Consider the following 19,209-nt stretch of genomic DNA (forward strand, 5'->3'; position numbering starts at 1 on the left):
TGCTAGTTTCACAATTTGCTTGTTGATATTTAATTTCTCAAGAAGAAATTAACTTTATTATTTAATTTAGTAAAATTATAAAAATATTTGGAGCTACATTCATTTAAAATTAATCCATTTTAATCTCATTAAGTTTTCTAAAATTTATGAAGAAAATTTAATGTTAATTAAAATTTCTAAAGATTTCTTGGTTAATAAGTTGTTTAAAACTAAGAAAAAAGTAATTCAATAATAATTCAGATTATCCAGATAATTTCTTGATAAAAATATTATCTAAAATTTTTTTTTTCGATAATTTTCTTTTAGTTTTAATTTGTTCTTTATTCTTCAAAATGTTTTGTTGTATCGGTTGAAACACTTTCGAACCTGACTGTATGGATAAAATTGGATAAAGTAGCGAAGACACCTTCGTTGAAGACACGCTACTTGGATAAAGTTTCTCATTTGAACATCAATGGATTTAACGGAAATTCTCTTCTCATTTTTTTTAAAAAATATTTTTGCTTCTATTTCATCTGTCTCTTGAGAAAGAATCCTTTAAGGAATTTTCTCAAAGTAGAATTTTCTTAACTTTCCTTGAAGTTTTCTTCTAGATTTTCGAGAATTTCCCACAGAAGTTTACTCTCTCTCTCTAAATATTTTCTCCCTTTTTTTCCAATTTGAAAAAAATTACTTTCACTTTCATTTTGCTGGCTGTGGTACAAATTTTGGACGAATAAATAAATCCGGCTTACTCCTCATGCTTTTCCGGACAATTTGGACAATCAGTGGCCGCATGGAAAATAGTCTGACCGTGTGCCACAAATCTGCACCTCTCTTGCAGTGTGCTGTAGTCGAAAATATGGGTTTCAATTGCGACATGGCGTCAAAATACTCCGCACCCTCGTGCTCAATAACTCTCACTTTGTGGGAGTGGGGGTGGCTTTCACAGCAGCATTCCCAACATGTGGGTGGAGATGGCTCAAAGGGGCTCTGCCAGCAACACCCTCCCGCCCCTCCCCATCCGCGGGAAACGCGCATTTGAGTGGAAAGCGAGCAACAGCCATCAATAGGACAAAGTGTTAATTAAATAAATATTTGACCAATTTATGCTGCCACTATTTACATCCACCCACTGCCCAATGCAGCCTCCCTCCCCCCATCTTTGCATGATGTGCAATTTTTTATTAAACATCTACTATATGTGGTGAAAAATTCAATTATGAATGACTCGATTTGGGCGATGCGAATTATTAATAAGGCAACCCAACCTGCGGCCAAAGTAGGACCATATCACGGCCAATTTAAGCGAAATGAAAAAAAAATTGCTCTGAATTTGTTTGCAGAGAGAATTTTTTTTCATTTAAAAGTTTAAAAAAAATTGCGGAGGAATTTTATTTACAGAAAAGAGAAAGTTCTGGTCAATAGGAAACAATAAGCAGAGAATGAGAAAATTAGCAAGGAAGAGTGGAGGCGCCTGGTGGATTTTTTGGAATAAGCTTTGTTTTTGAAAAGCTCCTAAAATTACTTTTTTATTAACGATTCGGCGTCATAAAAGGTTACTTAAATGATGTATTATGAGCTCAAGGTAATTATAAATTTACTTTATAAAAGCATTTAAAAATTAATAATTAAAACGATGTAAAAGCTGTAAAAATACATATTTTTTGTAACGTTCAGCATAATTAAAAAGCATATTGTATTACGTTTTTTTGTTAATTAAAAGGCTGTAAAAAACTGGGCTTGATAGGCTTGAGCTTTCATTTTAAAAAAGCATGTTTGTAAAAAAATATTGAGATTTTTTTTCATATAATTGAGAGATCATTCTAAGGGCGCCTTGAAATGAATAAACTCCTTTAAAATATTATTATATTAAATTCTAGGTTTTTTAAAATTAGCAAATAAATTCCCCGTAGAAGAGAATCTTCTTTGCAAGATAACAAAATCATATTCTTTGACAATTAATGAGTATTTGAATGACTATAGCAAGATTGTATATAGATTAGTTAAAACGTGGCGAAATCATATAACTTTCTATTCTATTTTTGTTGTGTTTTTATGTACAAAAATACGTACACAATTCATTGCAATTTAAGTACATAATCTCGTTTTACGATTGCCCATGAATTACTCTCGGAACATAGATCAAGGTAAATCCTAGGAACTTGTTGTAGAAAAATGAGACTATTTGCTTCCGTAGTGTCACCTTATCACCATTTAAAATTAACCCATTTTTGTTCCCGAACCTAAAATCATTGAAAATTTTGAAATTAAAAGCTAAAGAAGAAACAGAGATTTTTGAAAAAACTATATTTTATTTTAAAATTATTTTTAAATATTTGGCGATTCCGATAACTATTAAGATACCTATTCAACTTCCGGAAAAAAACGCAATTTTGATTAATTTGTGCATGCCTCAAGAATTTTGTCTAATCTTTTGCACATTCCGAATATTGATGTAATGCTAAAATAAATTTTATTAAAGAAAAATACATAGGGGAACGTGGCCCAATTCGGACCACCGCCCAATTGCGACCTCCCCTTTTTCTCGTAAATGACGAAATATTATAAAATTAGTTTCACTACATAATGAAGATATTATAGTAAGGTAATGTTAGCGCCTAAAATAAATTAATTTGGTACACAACAGGACGAATTAAAAATCAAAATTCATTTTCAGCACTTGGCCGACATTTTCTGATTTTAGAAACTAAGTTGATATGAGTTTTTTTCCCACTATTATGTCTCATATTATGCCGCGTTTCTGTAGCTTAGAGGGTCTAGTTTATTACTTGATTTACAATTTTTTGAAGGATTTTAGATATTTTAAATAATTAAGTGAAAATGTAATACATGCAGAATGGTCTAATTGCGACCCCCAAAATGTTCCAATTCGGACCGTCTATTTCCACCACTTACCACGGTAAAGCAGTCGCGCATGCGTGTAGTGGTGTGGGAGTGTCTTCCTCACACAGATCGGCCTGTGTTTTGATTTCAGGAAAATCAATATTTTTTTAAGTTTCTTGTAAGTTTTTTCGTAGTGAAAATGTTCCAAAAGCCAAAGGGGAATGCAGTTAGTGTAATTTACGCATTCCTCAAAAGAATTTTCGTGGATTTTCTGCGAATTACGTCAGTGAGTGCGCAATTGTCGGTGTGTGTAAAATTTCGTGTAGTCACCTCAAGGGCGATATGTCAAAACAAATGTGGGGAAAATTGAAAATAAATTCTTGATTTTCCGGCTTTTCCGTGTAATTCATGGCAGTTTTCCTATTTATAGTAGTGATAAAAGTGACCTACTAGTGAAAAACCAACAAATTACGGCAAAAAAAGGGGGTCGCAATTAGAACACCGTGGTGAAAAAGTGCAATTTTAGCACCTTTTTTTAATTCGACTATTACACAGAACAAGTAAGAGTTAGAAGGTTTGCATCTATAGAACAAAGTTAGCCTATTAAATGACCTTTCCAATGGTACCAAACTTGGAAAGATTTAATTCATTTTAATATGACTTTTTTCAATCCTTCTGAAACAGAATTTAGGGGGTCGCAATTGGGCCACGTTCCCCTAATTTTTTTTTTTACTTACTAGCAATTTAATTTCTGGACTCAAAAAAAAACCTTTAGAAAGAGCAATCAGATATTAAATCAAATTTATTTTTAAAAGATTTTCTTCTCTTTACAATCTTTATATAATCTTTAAAATAAATATAGCGAGTCCACAAAGCTACATCCAGGAAGGAAATAAACCGGAAAAGGGCCTCTAAAAATTCATTAAAAATTAATAAAATTTTTCCTTAAAAAACTCATAGCTTTGATATTAATGGGTTAATTTTTTTTTTCGAGAAATCTTCAGAGAATTTTGCTCTTGCAGTTTTCAATGTTGCCCCCTGAGCAGCTTATCTTGTCCCTCACATTGCTTCCACTATTGTCTTGGGTTTTTTCTTCTAGCTTAGAGCATTCTTTATTGTAGGTAATGAACATGATAAGATTGTAAGAAATTGTTCAGAGTCAGGTAGCTCTCATTTATCTGCTGCTGCCGAGTCTCTTTAAGTCATTCGGTGGTTGTTGAACAGTCAAGTTGAGTGTTTTTAGAAAAAAAAAGAAAAATTTTGAAGATGACTGAAAAGTGGGTGGGAAATCCGGAAATTGAGATCTTCCGGGAATACCTCCGCATAGCCAGTGTTCATCCTGATCCCAACTACGAGCCCTGCGTGGAATTTCTGCGAAGGCAGGCGGATGAAATTGGTTTGGAATTCAGGATCTTTTATCCGGTTAATGAGAAGAATCCCGTCGTGGTGCTCACACTGCAGGGCCAGGATGCCGCATTGGAGTCAATTCTCCTGAACAGTCATATGGACGTGGTGCCAGTGTATGAGGCTGAGTGGACGCATCCCCCATTTGGGGCTGAAATTGATGCAGAAGGGAGGATTTTTGCACGTGGTACGCAAGATATGAAGAGTGTTGGGATGCAGTACTTGGGCGCCATTCGGGCACTCAAGCGCTCCGGGCAGATCTTCCGGAGAACCATCCATGTGTGCTTTGTGCCCGATGAAGAGGTCGGAGGGCATCTGGGGATGAGGGAATTCGTCAAAACAGACGCCTTCAGGCAGCTCAATGTTGCCTTTTCCCTCGATGAGGGTGTAGCCAGTGCCACGGAGGAATTTATCCTTTTCTTCGCGGAGAAGAGTACGTGGCAGGTGACGTTCAAGTGCACCGGAACACCAGCTCATGGAGCAGCAGTTGTGGAGAATTCCGCTGGGGATAAAGTCTTTGCCATTATGGAGAAGATGATGGCATTCCGCCGCAGAGAACTCCAACGGATGCAAGAACATGCATCACCCATCACAATGTGGTCCAGTGCAACCACAGTTAATCTCACAAAGCTCTCAGGAGGTGTCCAGATAAATGTTGTACCCGCCATGTTGTCCATCTCCTACGACATGCGCCTCAGCATTGACATGGATCACGATGCTTTCTTCGCGGAGCTTCAGCAGTGGTGCACTGAAGCTGGTGGTGGGATTGAGATGGAATTCGAGAGGAAAGACCACAAAAGTCCAGCCACGAAGCTCAATGAGGAGAATCCCTTCTGGGTGGCCTTCAAAGAGGCCACGGATGAGATGGGGCTCCAAATTCAGCCAATTGTCTGCCCCGGAGCAACGGATAGTTGCTTCCTGAGGGACGTTGGGGTGGCTGCCATTGGATTCTCACCCATGAATAACACCCCCGCACTTCCACATTCCCACGATGAATTTATATATGCCGATGGGTACCTGCGAGGCATTGAAATCTACAAGAAAATCCTCCCAAAAGTTGCAAATTGCTGATCAAAAATTTCATTGGAATTGCAGCAAGAAATATTTGTTAAAAAAAATAAAGAAAATTCATAAGAAATAAGAAAAATAAATAAAATGATCTGTTCAAAATTACACAAGTAAATAAATTAAATTTACCAGAGGGGAAAGGAGTTTACTCAGTTTGAGACTCTCTATTGCAATATTTCAATCTGATAAGAAAAATATTCTTAAGATCATAAAATATTTGAAAAAAGCCAAAGGGATTTTTCATTTCCACTAGAATTTAAGAGAATTTAGCACGAAACTTCGAAAAGTTAAAGAAAAGTTTTATGCATCAAGCATATGCTTTAATGTTCAAAAACCAAGAATTAAACAATGTAGTTGTTTCTGACAGAAATTGTCCCTTTTCTTTTCTTACAATTTGTGAGTTTTAAGATTTTTATGGTATTCTAGTAAAATGAATGCTGTAAAATTTAACAGGTCTAAAAATTAGTACTTTTTTAGATTAGGTATTCGAGACACATTTTGCACTTATTTAGAAAAAAAGTATTTGGTACTCCGGCTAAAAGTTTTTTTTTGTAAATTGTCAAATGTTTCTACAATGATTAACTCTAATTTTCTGTCAATGAGCTTAAAATGTATAGTATACGTTCATTGAATGTGTCCAGATGCATATGCTTCATTTGGATGAAATTTTGAACAATTTAATGATAAAACAATTAACTATTCTGCTAATTAAAGAATGTAGATAATTTGTAGTCATTTTAGCTGTGTTTCTTTCAGACACAGCTTTTGTGTACCGAGCAAAATCGAAAGTCGTCAGATCGGGCTCAAACTTGGGATGAGCACGAATTAGGGTCCCCACATTCCAAAAAACGTATGCGCCAAAAAAAAAATTTTCCGGTCGTCCGGCCGGCCGTCCTTCCGTAGTTCAACACGAAATTGCGAGAGAACGGTAATAGATAGAGACTTGCGGTAAACGGCAAAGTTTAAATATCGGCTGGAAGACGTCCGATTATGATGTCAAATCCACCCCCCCACCCCCCCGTCCGCCATTTTGAATAACCTCAAAATTTTGTTTTCGCTATACCTCAGCCGCTATTATAGCTAGAGGGCTGAAATTTTGATATGTTATAGGGGCCATCAAGAGCTTTCCAACGATACCTCATTTTTGAAAATCGGTCAAGCCGTTTAGTCAATATGGCCGCCACAGTTTTTCATCGAAAATCGACCATAACTCGAAAATGGCTTGACCGATTTTGATCAACCCGGGGTCAAATGAAAGATCTTAACAAACCCTACAACTCTCTAGAACATCCGAAGTTTCAAAAGTGACCGCTAGGGGGCCAAAAATCGAAAACAAAATTTTCGATGAGTTTTCGATGAATATCTCGAAAACGGCGACATAAATTTTTTTCATTTTTCGATATGTTATAGCTGACTTCAAGACCTTTCAAACAAAAAAAAAATTTATGAAAATCTATGGATCCGTTCTCGAGATATGGCCTTCCAAACATTCCTTAGGGTATGACTTTTCAACTTTTCCCGACTTTGCGCGTATTTAAATTAATTCGCGTTCTAGTTTGCTCTCACAAAATTGGTACACTGAAAGAAACACAGCTCCCGTAAGCTTGGTCAGCTTACCAGTACATTTATGTTTGAAAATTGATTTCTTTAAAGTGCATGATCATTTACTATGAAGCCCATAAACTGAAAATTAACAGAGACCATCTATTGAAGCATAAAGCAAAGTGCATATACTTAATGCACAAGAAGAAGTTAAAATACTTCAGAATAAGAGCGTGACTATGCATCTTGTGAAAATTTTTCTGTTTTGAATTTTCATAAATGTTTTATGATTTTCCACAATATTTTCCATCTGTTTAGTGTTTGTCTTCGAAGCAAGGTATAAAACACTTAAAATGAATAAACTCCTTCTCTTTTTACTCACTATTTACCTTCATTCATAAAATCTTCATTCAATTCAACAATGTTTTTTCCAGCAAAGAAATTGTTTTTTTTTTAAATAGATTTTCTACATTTTCACCCACAGAATAATCAAACCAAATCATTTTTTTTTCAAATTATTTTATGCATAAGATGGGAATTTTGGTCATTTTGTCTATTACAGACTCATATATATTTGCAATTTTTCAATATTTAAAAAACAGACAACAACCACAATTTCAATCTCCGTTCTGTCGAATGAAATAAAAGTCACAAGATAACCACATTTATTAAATTTTTCAGTTTGGTTTTTTGAGTTATTCAGTGTCATCCCCCAATCTCCCCCCTAATGGACATCCTGCCGCCGTTAACCCCCTCACAACTCACACCCCACCCCATTGTGGGCTCATATTACATTTGAAATGCGAATTTTTAACAATAATGGGGTATTTTTTAACCTACTGAGAGCTCCAGTATTGGGTTGAAAAAAAAAATCACCCCGTGCTATATACATGTGTGTATGCAATTTTTTTCGCCTCAATATGGTGAGCCAAAATTTATTTTGTTGTGAATAAATAAATAGAAAATATGAAAAAGTGGTGAATATTTTAGAATGAATCATTGTTTTGCTATTTTTGTGGTTGTCAACAGTTTTTATTTGTGAATGATGTTGATGAGGAAGTATTTAATAATTTACAGAGCAAAAAAATCATCCCCATTGTACCCCTCACACCTCATTGAATTACTACATCGTTGAAGGATTTAAATTCTGCGAGCTTTTGAGCTTGTTGGTAAGAAGCTTTGGCGCCTGAAGACAAACTACCCGCCAAACATGCACTCATTTCCATCTTGTAAAGAAATAAATTTAAAAAAAAATCGTTGATCATCCTTTTTTCACTTTTCCGCTTAATGCCGTATCCTTAAAAAATTCACGAGAAATGAAAATAAACTGAATGTTTTTTTTTGGGGGGGGGAGGACAAAATTTGTTAAGGACAAACCACAACATTCGATTGTGGTTGGGTTTTGTGTGACCAAACCAATCCCTCCTCGCAGTTTGTTTCAACTTCAATTTTCGCTGCAGTTTTATTATCAATTTTTTTGCACATTGACCCACCCCCTAACCCCATTGAGTGCCCTCCCCGTATGAGTCTCGTCATGTTTGGATGATTTTTTTTGCATGTGCAACTCCTTCTCTGAATCTTTCTTTTTTGGGTCGTTTTGTTTTGGATGAAAATAACGTCCAACAAGGGGGAGACAATTCAGCGTTTGTGGTGTACCTGCATATATTTTTGAATAGGTTTACTTATTTTTTTTTATAGAAAATGAGGAAGAAAGATCTTGAAGGAAATATCAGGATTCTAAATAAGAAAAAATTGTAAGGGTAGAAAGGAATGAAAATTTATGGAAAAACATAAGTGAAAAATATGAAAATTTCAAGGAATTATTATTTAACTCTTTAAGGTTTTTTTGGGTCATACGCTGACCCAAACGTGAAACATTTTATTTTTTCAATTATTTATAAATGTAATTGTTTTTCCATGTTACAAATGCATCAAATTCACGCATAAGGGGTCAAAGAAGACGTTCTGAGTGAGAAAAGTCCTCTAAAAAAGTCATAGAATAAAAATCGCAATAAAAGAGCGCATGTTTCAATGTTTTTAAACACGTTAAAGGGTTAAACAAATTTTAGTTGGAATAGGCGCAATAATTGGTTTGAAAGTAAAGCTCAGAAGCTGAAAAATCAAGGTGAAAATTAATCTGAAAAAATTAAAACTAAAAGTTATTTTTTTAATACTTCTCTTTATTCAAGATATAATTTATTTATTTTTTGTTTTACTTTTAAAACATTTAAAACAGCGACCAATATATCCTTGAAATCCTCGAAGTTTAATTACAAAAGAATTTGTTGTAATTTCAAAGATTTCTTGGTCGCTGAATATGTCCCTTTTCAGCTCATTTTTGAGAAAATATTTTTTGCTGAATATTTCTATTTGTTTTTTTTTCAGCTTCAAGCTTTCTTATTTAATTTTTCAGCTTCAAGCGTTCAGCCTTATTTTCTGGAAAAGTGCTTAATATAGAGTTTTCAGTTCTATTATTTATAATTCAAGTTTTCAGCGCAAAGTTTTCTTATTTGAGTTTTCAGCTTCAAGCTTTCTTATTTGAATTTTCAGCTTAATTTTCTGAAATACTTCTCAATTATGTCAGTTTTTCAGTCTTAATATTTGTAATACAAGTTTTCAACATCCGGTTTTCAGCATAAACTTTTTTCCATTTTCAGCATTCTTTTTCATAATAGTTTTTAACGTTTGTTTTGCTTTAATTCATAGTCAGATTTTCTAATTGGAATTAAATCGTAAAAATTTTATCCCCCGATTTTCAGCTTGGAGTTCTCTTTATACAGATTTCAGTTTTACTGAATAACTTGTCAGCGTTCTCAGCAATTGATTTATTCTTGTGTTTTGCGTATCTAATTTTCAGCATAATTTAATTTAAGGTTCAATGTTCTTCTTTTAATGATTTCAGCTCTTTATTCACAGCTTATTTTCTTTTCAAATTTTCAGCGTTTAATTTGAATGTTTTCTGCGCTTTATTTCCCTTTTCAATTTTTTCTTATTTTTCAGTGTAGAATCTTCAGATTTTTAGTTCCTAAATTTTCTGATTAGATCCTTAATAACTGTCCTGCTGAAGGCCCCAATCCATTACACAAATAAAGATCAAATTATCCTCGGAAAAATCCCCGTGGTGTACATGAGCAGAGAACAACTGCACAGACCTTGATTTTATTTCTGTTTGTGTATCAATTTTACCTCAAAATGATTCTCGCATCTCCCCGTGGCAATTTTTTCTCATCTTCACCGAGCACACACCCAGACATGGATGAGGGTGAATTTCCCGCCGAATGATGATGATGACGTTTATATTTTCCATTTTTATTTTGTATGCGACTGATGGGATATTTTGCAGGAAATTGAGAAATGGTCGTTGATGAATTTTTAAGGTTTCACCGCAAGAGTCAAATATTTCGACAGCAAAGCTGGACGAAAATGTATTTTTTTTTCCCTTGTTTTGCAGGCTCTTCAGCCTGCCCAAATGGAAGTTACCTTTTGCTTATTCAATCCTCTGCAGAAATGAAAAAGAAAATAAGTGATGAAACTGAGTAATTGAGAGAAAAGTATCCGCATGGTCACGATGATGAGGAATCTTTCCTCTTATTTTGGATGGGCAAATTAATTGGAAGGGCAACTGATTTTTTTTCTCGTTGCAAATTTGAATTCAAACACTTCTTCGTGTTGATTCGGGCAAAGAATAATCTCAACCATGGAGATCTCTTTAGTGCAGCAAAATGTGTATCATTGAGTGTAGCAACAACTTTTCCGGAGTTGAGCATAAATCTCTTTCATTTGCACACCACCACACACTTTGGTCAATCCAATTTATTCCTCCACCCCGCAAAACATCATTTGCACAAGAAAATTTCTTCTTTCACCCACAAAACACTGCGAAGAGAGATTCCATCGAGTCCAAAATGGATGAGTCACTTTGTGTCCATCGATAAGAATCTTCCATAACGTCCGAAGCATCAACTGCCATGTTCAATTGAATGCATTTGCAATTTTCACCATCATCCTGATTCTTCTTCTTGGCCTCACTTTCCTCCCCACCATTTCATCTCTAAATCCTCCTCTTCGTGTGAAATTCCTCAATCTCATAGCTTTTAATCCACAAAATAATGCAATTGAATTCAAATCTCGCGCGCAACTTGTCAAAATTTCATGAAACATCAAGCAGAATGTTTCTTTTTGCATTCCATTCTCATTATGAATTTATTATTAAATCATTTGTTGCATTTTCAATATAAAATTCTCACCTTTCCTATCAAATTCTCCATCTTGGGCACCAATTAATGCCCGCGAACTTTTGCCATTCGTCGCGAATTTTAATTTTCACTGAAAACGTGTGAGAATTGAAACGTGAAAAGAACACCCATTTCCTTGCCTTTCTTATGTTTCATACACATATATTTTTTGCATTAATTGCGATGATTTAACAAAGATTTATGCAAAGAATATTGAAGTTGTTCTAATTTGGTAAAAAAAAGGAGTCTATTCACTCTCTAAGAAGCAAAATCTTGTAGAGTTTCTTGTATAGTGAAGCACTGAAGCATATGTTTTGTGCATAGAAATAAAAAGAAATTTCTTATATTTTTCAGTATAATTCTGTGATAGATTTTTTTCCATATAAATTGCTGAAGGTTCGAGTTTTACCTGTAACCCTTCCACATTCACATGAAACATAGAAGAAACATGCTGTCTTTTTATCACGATCCTATGTATGCTCGGTATGCTCTCAATGGATATTTTGAAGTCAAAACGTTATTCTTTGACCTCTTCTTCGCGAATTTAACGTATTTTCAACTTGGAAAAATAATTAAATTGCTTCAAAATTGAGAAAATATAATGTTTCACATTTAGGTCAGCGTATGACCCAAAAGATGCGAAAGGGTTAACACGCAAAGAAATGATAAAAAATAATAAATTCTGAAGAACTTCCTCAACTTTATGATCATTCAGTACATTCAGTAAGATCTTCAAGTCCACAAAATCTTTATTTTAAAATGATTTATCGATTTAAAGGTGATAAAATTTATTTACCTCCAAAAAAAAATGTCTTATACATAATTCAATATTCACCAATTAATTCACTCAAGTCAATCAAATTTTTTTTCACGTCGCTTCAATTGAAATAATTGAATATGTTACTTTCTGATTATGTGTAATCAATTGTGATGTATTTACGGGATCTTTGCAAGTTGTGTGTTCCAATCTCTTTGCATTTCTTTTCTGTTTTCTTCAAAACCAACGACCCATGCGCGCAACGAGACTCCGGCAAAAGTAATTTCAATTCAAAATCTCTCTCTGGGCAAACATTGCGCGCCAACGGGCTTCCAGGTAAGTTATCGTCGAATAAATTTGTCTTGCTTCATTAAAAACTATAAAGAACAAATACGATAAATCAAAAGGTGGTGGGCGCGCACGGGGGGCAAAAGGTCAAGGAGGGGGGATCACGGTGTGGTGTGAAGATGTGCACCGTAAAGGGGGCGGAAGATCACCACGCGGTGTTAACGATCAATGCGCAAGCACCTTAGCAAGAGGTTGGTCGGCATTGAAGGTGGCAGAGAAGAGGTGCGATGATGCAGCAAATCACTTGACTTTTGATATAAACTCCGCGCGCGGAAATTGAACTATTCAACACAATTAATTCCCCCAATGGGTTCATTAGCCGCTAGGTATATTAAAACCGGTTAAAGAATGCAAAAAGACATTGCAGAAACAGAGTAGAGGCATTTTTAAAGGATTTTTTTGCAGTGCACGCAGCATATGCTCATAGGGATAATGCGAAAGTAGTCAAGCATATGCTTCAATTTTTTAACGGTTTTTATTTGAATACAACTTCAATGAAGCAATGATGGGCTTGTTCTATGCATTCAAGGAAACAAGATTGATGCAATAGGGGCGTGGCTTATGCAATTTTTTGCGGATCTTTTTTTTTAATTCTCAACAAACCTTTAATGGATATTTTTATTTAGTTGTGGAGCATTTTAATTTTTCAAAAAATATGAAAAGTTCTGTTATCAACATTCGAAAAAAAGCTTGGGAATGTTTTATGCAAAAAAGGAAGCAAGATTGATGCGATGGGGGCGTGGCTTATGGAATTTTTTTACGAATCTTATTTTCTTTTTATTCTCAACAAATCTTAATGGATTATTAGAAAATTTTGGTTGATTTTAATGTTTTTTTTTCAATATTTCGCTTAATATAAGTATTTCAATACTTTGAGGACCTTAAAATGAATAAACTCCTTCTCACCTCTATAGAGTTTATTAGGTAAATAAATTCTTCAACAATGTTTTGATGCATTTAAAATAACAATCAGTTAATGAACTCTTCGGGGCAAAATAAATTACAATGTTCAGTACCATGTTCATTTGAACAATTTGCAATTTTTCTATTCTCTCTAAATTCATTAAAATTCGCACCCTTTGTGAAGGAAACTTTGTGTGAATTCATTGCACCCGTGAATTGGGCTTTGGGGGTGCTTTTTGGGAGCTTTCTGTGGGATGGTGCAAGTAATTAAATGTGTAATAGTGATATTAATTGAGTTTTTATCTAGATGACATTGCTGCAAGTCCCCGCACCGTGGGGGTGGCTGCTTAAAGCGATTACCTCAACCCGCCTTCGTGTGCTCTGCCCCGCCACAAATAATGACAAGCAATAAATGTTGTAGGACAAATTGCAATTTTGACGAATTTATTGCCCCAAAATTGAGAATTGAAGCGCTACTCATTTAATTGGATGCGATTTTGGGGACCATTTTTTCCCTCGTAATATGTATATTGTCTCTCTCTCTCTCAACCCCCAAAAAATACAAAACCCACGTGGGGTTGATACCTATATACCCCCGCCAACACACCCTCTCTTCGTGACAAACTGAAAAAATCGCATTCAGTAATGAATGAAAATTCAGTCCAATTGAGGGATGATTCGGCTGCATTTTCAACCCCTCATCATCCCTCTCCTTCTATGCTGTTTAACAGCATGAAAACTGTTAATTTTATTTCAAGCGAATGAATAAATTATTCTCACCAAAAACCCTCCTCTTGCGTGGCAATTTTGACTACATCATGGATTTTGATAACCCGCCAAAATACATTTTGACGCGCTAAATTTGAATGGAATCCAATTGATGGGTCCATCAAAAAATAAAATAAAATAAATTCCCCTCAACCCTTTTCTTCCCGAACCTTTAGGTTAGGTACGAGAAGACACAGAAGAGCGTCAGAGAAGAGCTCATCAATATATTCATGCAAAATACGAAGGACGTGGGATGAAGAAAATGCCTCAATTTTCCCAATTAAAGTTCATTCGATGATATTTCTGTACACACCGCATTTTATTTATTTAATTCACATTGAAAATGCATAATTTAGTACACATAGAAGATGCCACGTTGTGAGGGAAGGACACTGAATTCAGTACCTTTGAGTATAAATTAAATGATATATCTGGAACTTCATTTTACACTCTGTGACAGATTTATTGTCCCACGTCACTGTCGCTGATACCTTTTGCATTTTGAATAATGAATGATGTATGTTTTACCCTCCATCTGCTTGCTGCCTCTGACCTTCGAATGATTCTTTCCAAATAACAAGAGATAACCTTCAGCAAAAAATCTTTGACTTTTGCCCTGACTCTTGCCAGAGAAGATTTTAAGCATTTTTTTTTTGTTGGATATTTTATAATTAATAAAAGAAATGGTTAAAAATACATCAATTTTGTCAGCAAACTAGTTTATTCTATAAGCAAATAAATTAAGTTTCATTCTTACAAGAAAAAGATTTATTCTGATTCAAAAAATAAAACAATTTTGTCAGCAAATTATTAAAGTTTTTAAGCAAATAATTTTAATTTTTTTAGCAGAATTCTTTTCTAAAGTAAATGCATTTTATTTTGTCAGCAAATGATTAAATTCTCTCAGCAAATTTAGCTGTGTTTCTTTCAGACACAGCTTTTGTGTACCGAGCAAAATCGAAAGTCGTCAGATCGGGCTCAAACTTGGGATGAGCACGAATTAGAGTCCCCACATTCCAAAAAACGTATGCACCAAAAAAATTTTTTTTTCCGGCCGGCCGTCCGGCCGTCCGTCCGTCCGGCCGGCCGGACCATAAACCTAAATTGCAAGAGAACGGTAATAGATAGAGACTTGCGGTAAACGGCAAAGTTTAAATATCGACTGGAAGACATCCGATTATGATGTCAAATTTTACCCCCCACCCCCGTGTCCGCCATTTTGGATAACCTCAAAATTTTGTTTTCGCTATATCTCAGCCCCTGTAATAGCTAAAAATCTGAAATTTTGATATGTTGTAGGGGCCATCAAGAGCTTTCCAACGATACCTCATTTTCGAAAATCGGTCAAGCCGTTTAGTCAATATGGCCGCCACAATATTTCATCGAAAATTGACCATAACTCGAAAACGGCTTGACCGATTTTGATCAACCCGGGCTCAAATGAAAGCTCTCAACAAATCCTACAACTCTCTAAAACATACGAAGTTTCAAAAGTGGCCGCTAGAGGGCCAAAAATCAAAAACAAAATTTTCGATGAGTTTTCGATAAATATCTCGAAAACGCCATTATCGATTTGCTTCATTTTTTGATATGTTATAGCTGACCATATTATCTAGCTCCATGCCAAAAATGAAGAAAATCTATGTCTCCGTTCTCGAGATATAGCCTTCCAAAGTTGGCATGTCATATCTCGGGTTCTACAAGTCCGATTTTGATCAACTCAAGTGCAAATGAAAGGTTTCGTGAAGCCCTACAAATGTCTAGAACATTGCAAGTTCGAGAAATGACCGCGAGAGGCGCTAAAGTCAAAATCAAAATTTTCGAAAATTTCGAACTCGAATATTTCGAAAATGCCATTATAGATTTACTTCATATTTTAATATGTTATAGTTGAGGTTAAGACCTTTCCAACGATAGCTCAAACTCGAAAATCTATGGAGCCGTTCCTGAGATATGGCGTTTCAAAGATTTCTTAGGGTATGACTTTTCAACTTTTCCCGACTTTGCGCGTATTTAAATTAATTTGCGTTCTAGTTTGCTCTCACAAAATTGGTACACTGAAAGAAACACAGCTCTCGTAAGCTTGGTCAGCTTACCAGTACATTTTTAATTGTAATAAAGAAGTTTCATTCTTATAAGAAAAAGATTTATTCTGACTTCAATAAACCAATTTTGTCAGGAAATTGCTTAAGTTTGTAACCAATTTTTTTTATTCTGTTAGTAAAGGCTATTTATTCTGTCAGCAAACGATTAAATTCTCTCATCAAATAATTTAATTCTATCGGCAAACTTTTTGTTCTGTAAGCAAATGATTAGATTCTGTCAGCAAATAATTTAATTCTGTCAGCAAATTTTTTATTTTGTAAGAAATGATTAAATTTTGTCAGCAAACGATTAAATTCTGTCAGCAAATTATTTAAATATTGTAATTTACTAATAAACAGAAGAAAACTCATTAAAATATTAATTAAATATTTTCAATACTATTAATATTTTAAATTCTTCTTAATTAGTTCTTTAAAACAAAAATCTTCAAGGAATGCTCTCAATTTTTTTTTTTTATAAAAATGAGAGACTTCTCCATCACTCCTTACTACTTGCTTACATTTAGTTTGTATATTGATTAAATTGGTTGCACATTCTCACAAATTATTCTACCAATTTGATGTCTGTCGTACCCACTAAATTGCTCCTCGTGTGGTGATTGTTTTATTCGTTGAGTTGAATTTTTGTTCAATTCAGCAATTTGTGTGAAGGGGAATATGGTTGTCGATATTGAGACGAATGGCATAAGAAAATATTCTTTGGGTGATATAAAATTTGCATTTGACTTGTTATACAAAATCGTCGTTCGGTGCGCAACATAACAGACTGCATGGAAAACCTCATCCAATGGCTTTTACATCGCGCACTATTTTACATATTTTAATGAGGCACATTTTGTGGAACTTCTTGGTGCTGTTTTTGAAAATAAAAAATAAAACTTCCTTTTCCCTTCCCGCGTGATATTTTTGCAGGAGAAATTTTTGTTTGCAACAAACATCTAATTGGACGTGAAATGGAAATGATTCTCTATCAAAAAAACAACTTGGTAGTCATCCCTTCAAATGTGGAGCTCAACACTCAATTTTCTTGACTCAACTAATGGGCTTTGTTGGTGCTTCTACCTCTGAAGAAGCTCTCTATTTGTTCAGAAAGATTTTTCTGCTGATAGTTCTTGAAGAGAAATTGAGGGGAAAGAAAGAGAATAAAAAATCTTTTTTAGCAACATTTTTATTATTAGAGAGACTTGAATGCTGCAACTGACGCGAAGCTGCTACTGCGCCAAAGAAGTTGATGGGAAATTGACTCAATCTTAGAAGGAAGGAAGGTAAGAAAAGAAGCAAAAGTGGGTGATTGATTCCCTCCGTGTTTGGCGCACTCTATTACTCTGGTTTTAAATTATTAAAGATGCTTATTTACATGCCACATAATGGTGATGCTAAATGATGTTATTATTGCCGGTTGGTGTGTGCGCGATATGTGAGAGCGTCCAAGCCACCTTAATGACCATTTAATTGCATACTTAAGGTCCTGCCCTGTTCACCTCTTTTCCCGCCTTCCCCAAAAAGGCTCTGCTGGACTTCGCGGGGCTGGCGGGGCAGCCGTGTGGGGCAATTAACATCGCGCAGTGGCTTCCCCCTGCCCTCGGAGCTGATTATATCCGTCATTTAGTGCTGTACACAGCAATTAATGAGTCGCGTATGATGATGATGACGTGAATAATTTGCTGCTGGTCACACACCCTTCCTCCCCACACCCCTCACCCCCTTTTGCCTCATTTGGGGGATTATAAAACATAAATAGAATGCCGGAGCGACAATCAAAAGTCTCCCGCGCAAATAAAATGCCGCCACTTCCAACATTTGACAAACATTTATGCGGTGTGCGAAGTTGCTGCGCTATTTTATGAATGCTCCATTAATAGACGGTGTTTTGGGTGTTTAAATTTAACCTGAATTTTATTGAGGAAAATTATTGGAAATTTATTCTCTGAATTAATCATTAATGTGCTTTGTTTAAATGAAAATATTTATTAATTTTCTATTTTGAATTTTATCTATTTATCCTATTTATCTTTTAGAGAAACTGAGATATTGGGCCTTAATCAGCGACTAAGAAACCCTTGCATTTTAACTTCAAATTACAATAAAAATTTAAAAGATTTTAACAATGTCTTGGTCGCTGAATAAGGCCCATTGGGTCGTATTCTGCGATCAAGAAATAATTGAGATCGTTGAAACAGAACAAATTTTGAAGGGATCAAGTATTTCTAATGAAATTTTAACGATTTCAAGGATTTGGCATAATAAAATTTCAAATTTGCGCCAAAAGTTATGCAATTCAATTTTGCTAAAAAAAAATTAATTAAAATAATTTAAAGTTACCAAGTTAGAATTTTCAAAATGGCACCAAATTAAAGATCTATTTGTTACAATAGGTAACTAACTGAGATATTGAAAATTTCAAAATTGCGCTGGGTATTGGAAAAAAGACTTATTTTTAATTCTAGTTTTAGTAATATATTGTTACGCAAATTTCCCCTGGCGACCCGAACCACAGAAAAGATAACTCAAGATTGTCCTCTTGTAGCGTTTATTTTCTTTTCTTCTTTTCTTTCCTACTCCTACACAGTTTTTCTTCTAATGGGGCGCCTTCTCCCTCGTAGCGAGCCTGCCGCTCGATTCGGCGTCTCGGCTGACTTCGTCCTCTTGGCGAGGGGCTTTCGCTCGACCTCCGCTCGGCTCCGGCACGGCTCCGCCCAACAGGGCTTTCGCTCGGCCTCCGCTCGGCTCCGCCCCGTGCGGTGTGCAATTCACGCCCGTTCGTGGGCGGCTGGTGTCTCGGGACCGAGGGCACGAAGACTCGCTCGGCCACCGTTTATGCAATGGCTCACAGGCTTTCACTCGGCCTCCACTCGGCTCCGGCTCGGCTCCGCCCGACAAGGGCTTTCGCTCGGCCTCCGCTCGGTTCCGGCTCGGCTCCGCCTAAAAACTGGGGCTTCCGCCCTATTTGGGGTTTTTTGTAGATAGGGGTGCCCACTCTGAGGGCTCGGAATGTACGGCTCCGTGGGCCGATCTAGCGTTGCTATGCTAGAGGAAATTCGGTGATCTCGGCCTGACTTATGCAGATGTTCTCCGCTGCAATGCTCACACCAGAATGGCCACACCGCTGCAACGCAGCGGTATTTATAGCCCCGGGTGACGGTTCGGCTGTCGCTCGGTGTTCTTCGTGTCGCTCGCCGGCGACGTCAGCCGAATCATTCCCGAATGCCACACTGTCGGCCACGTTCGCGTCACTATCGGCAACATTCGTGCC

At 35.8% G+C, this 19,209-nt stretch overlaps 1 protein-coding gene across 1 annotated transcript; it reads left to right on the plus strand.

The window, feature by feature from the left end:
* The first annotated feature begins 4,032 nt into the window (after window positions 1-4,032).
* LOC129795358 (aminoacylase-1-like) lies at window positions 4,033-5,438 on the plus strand. The gene has a single exon (XM_055836581.1). It carries the CDS (start codon window positions 4,093-4,095, stop codon window positions 5,299-5,301), a length of 1,209 nt encoding a protein of 402 aa, XP_055692556.1. The 5' UTR covers window positions 4,033-4,092; the 3' UTR covers window positions 5,302-5,438.
* The last annotated feature ends 13,771 nt before the right edge of the window (window positions 5,439-19,209 follow it).

This window comes from Lutzomyia longipalpis, chromosome 4 (genome assembly GCF_024334085.1).
Source record: "Lutzomyia longipalpis isolate SR_M1_2022 chromosome 4, ASM2433408v1".
NCBI lineage: Eukaryota > Metazoa > Arthropoda > Insecta > Diptera > Psychodidae > Lutzomyia > Lutzomyia longipalpis.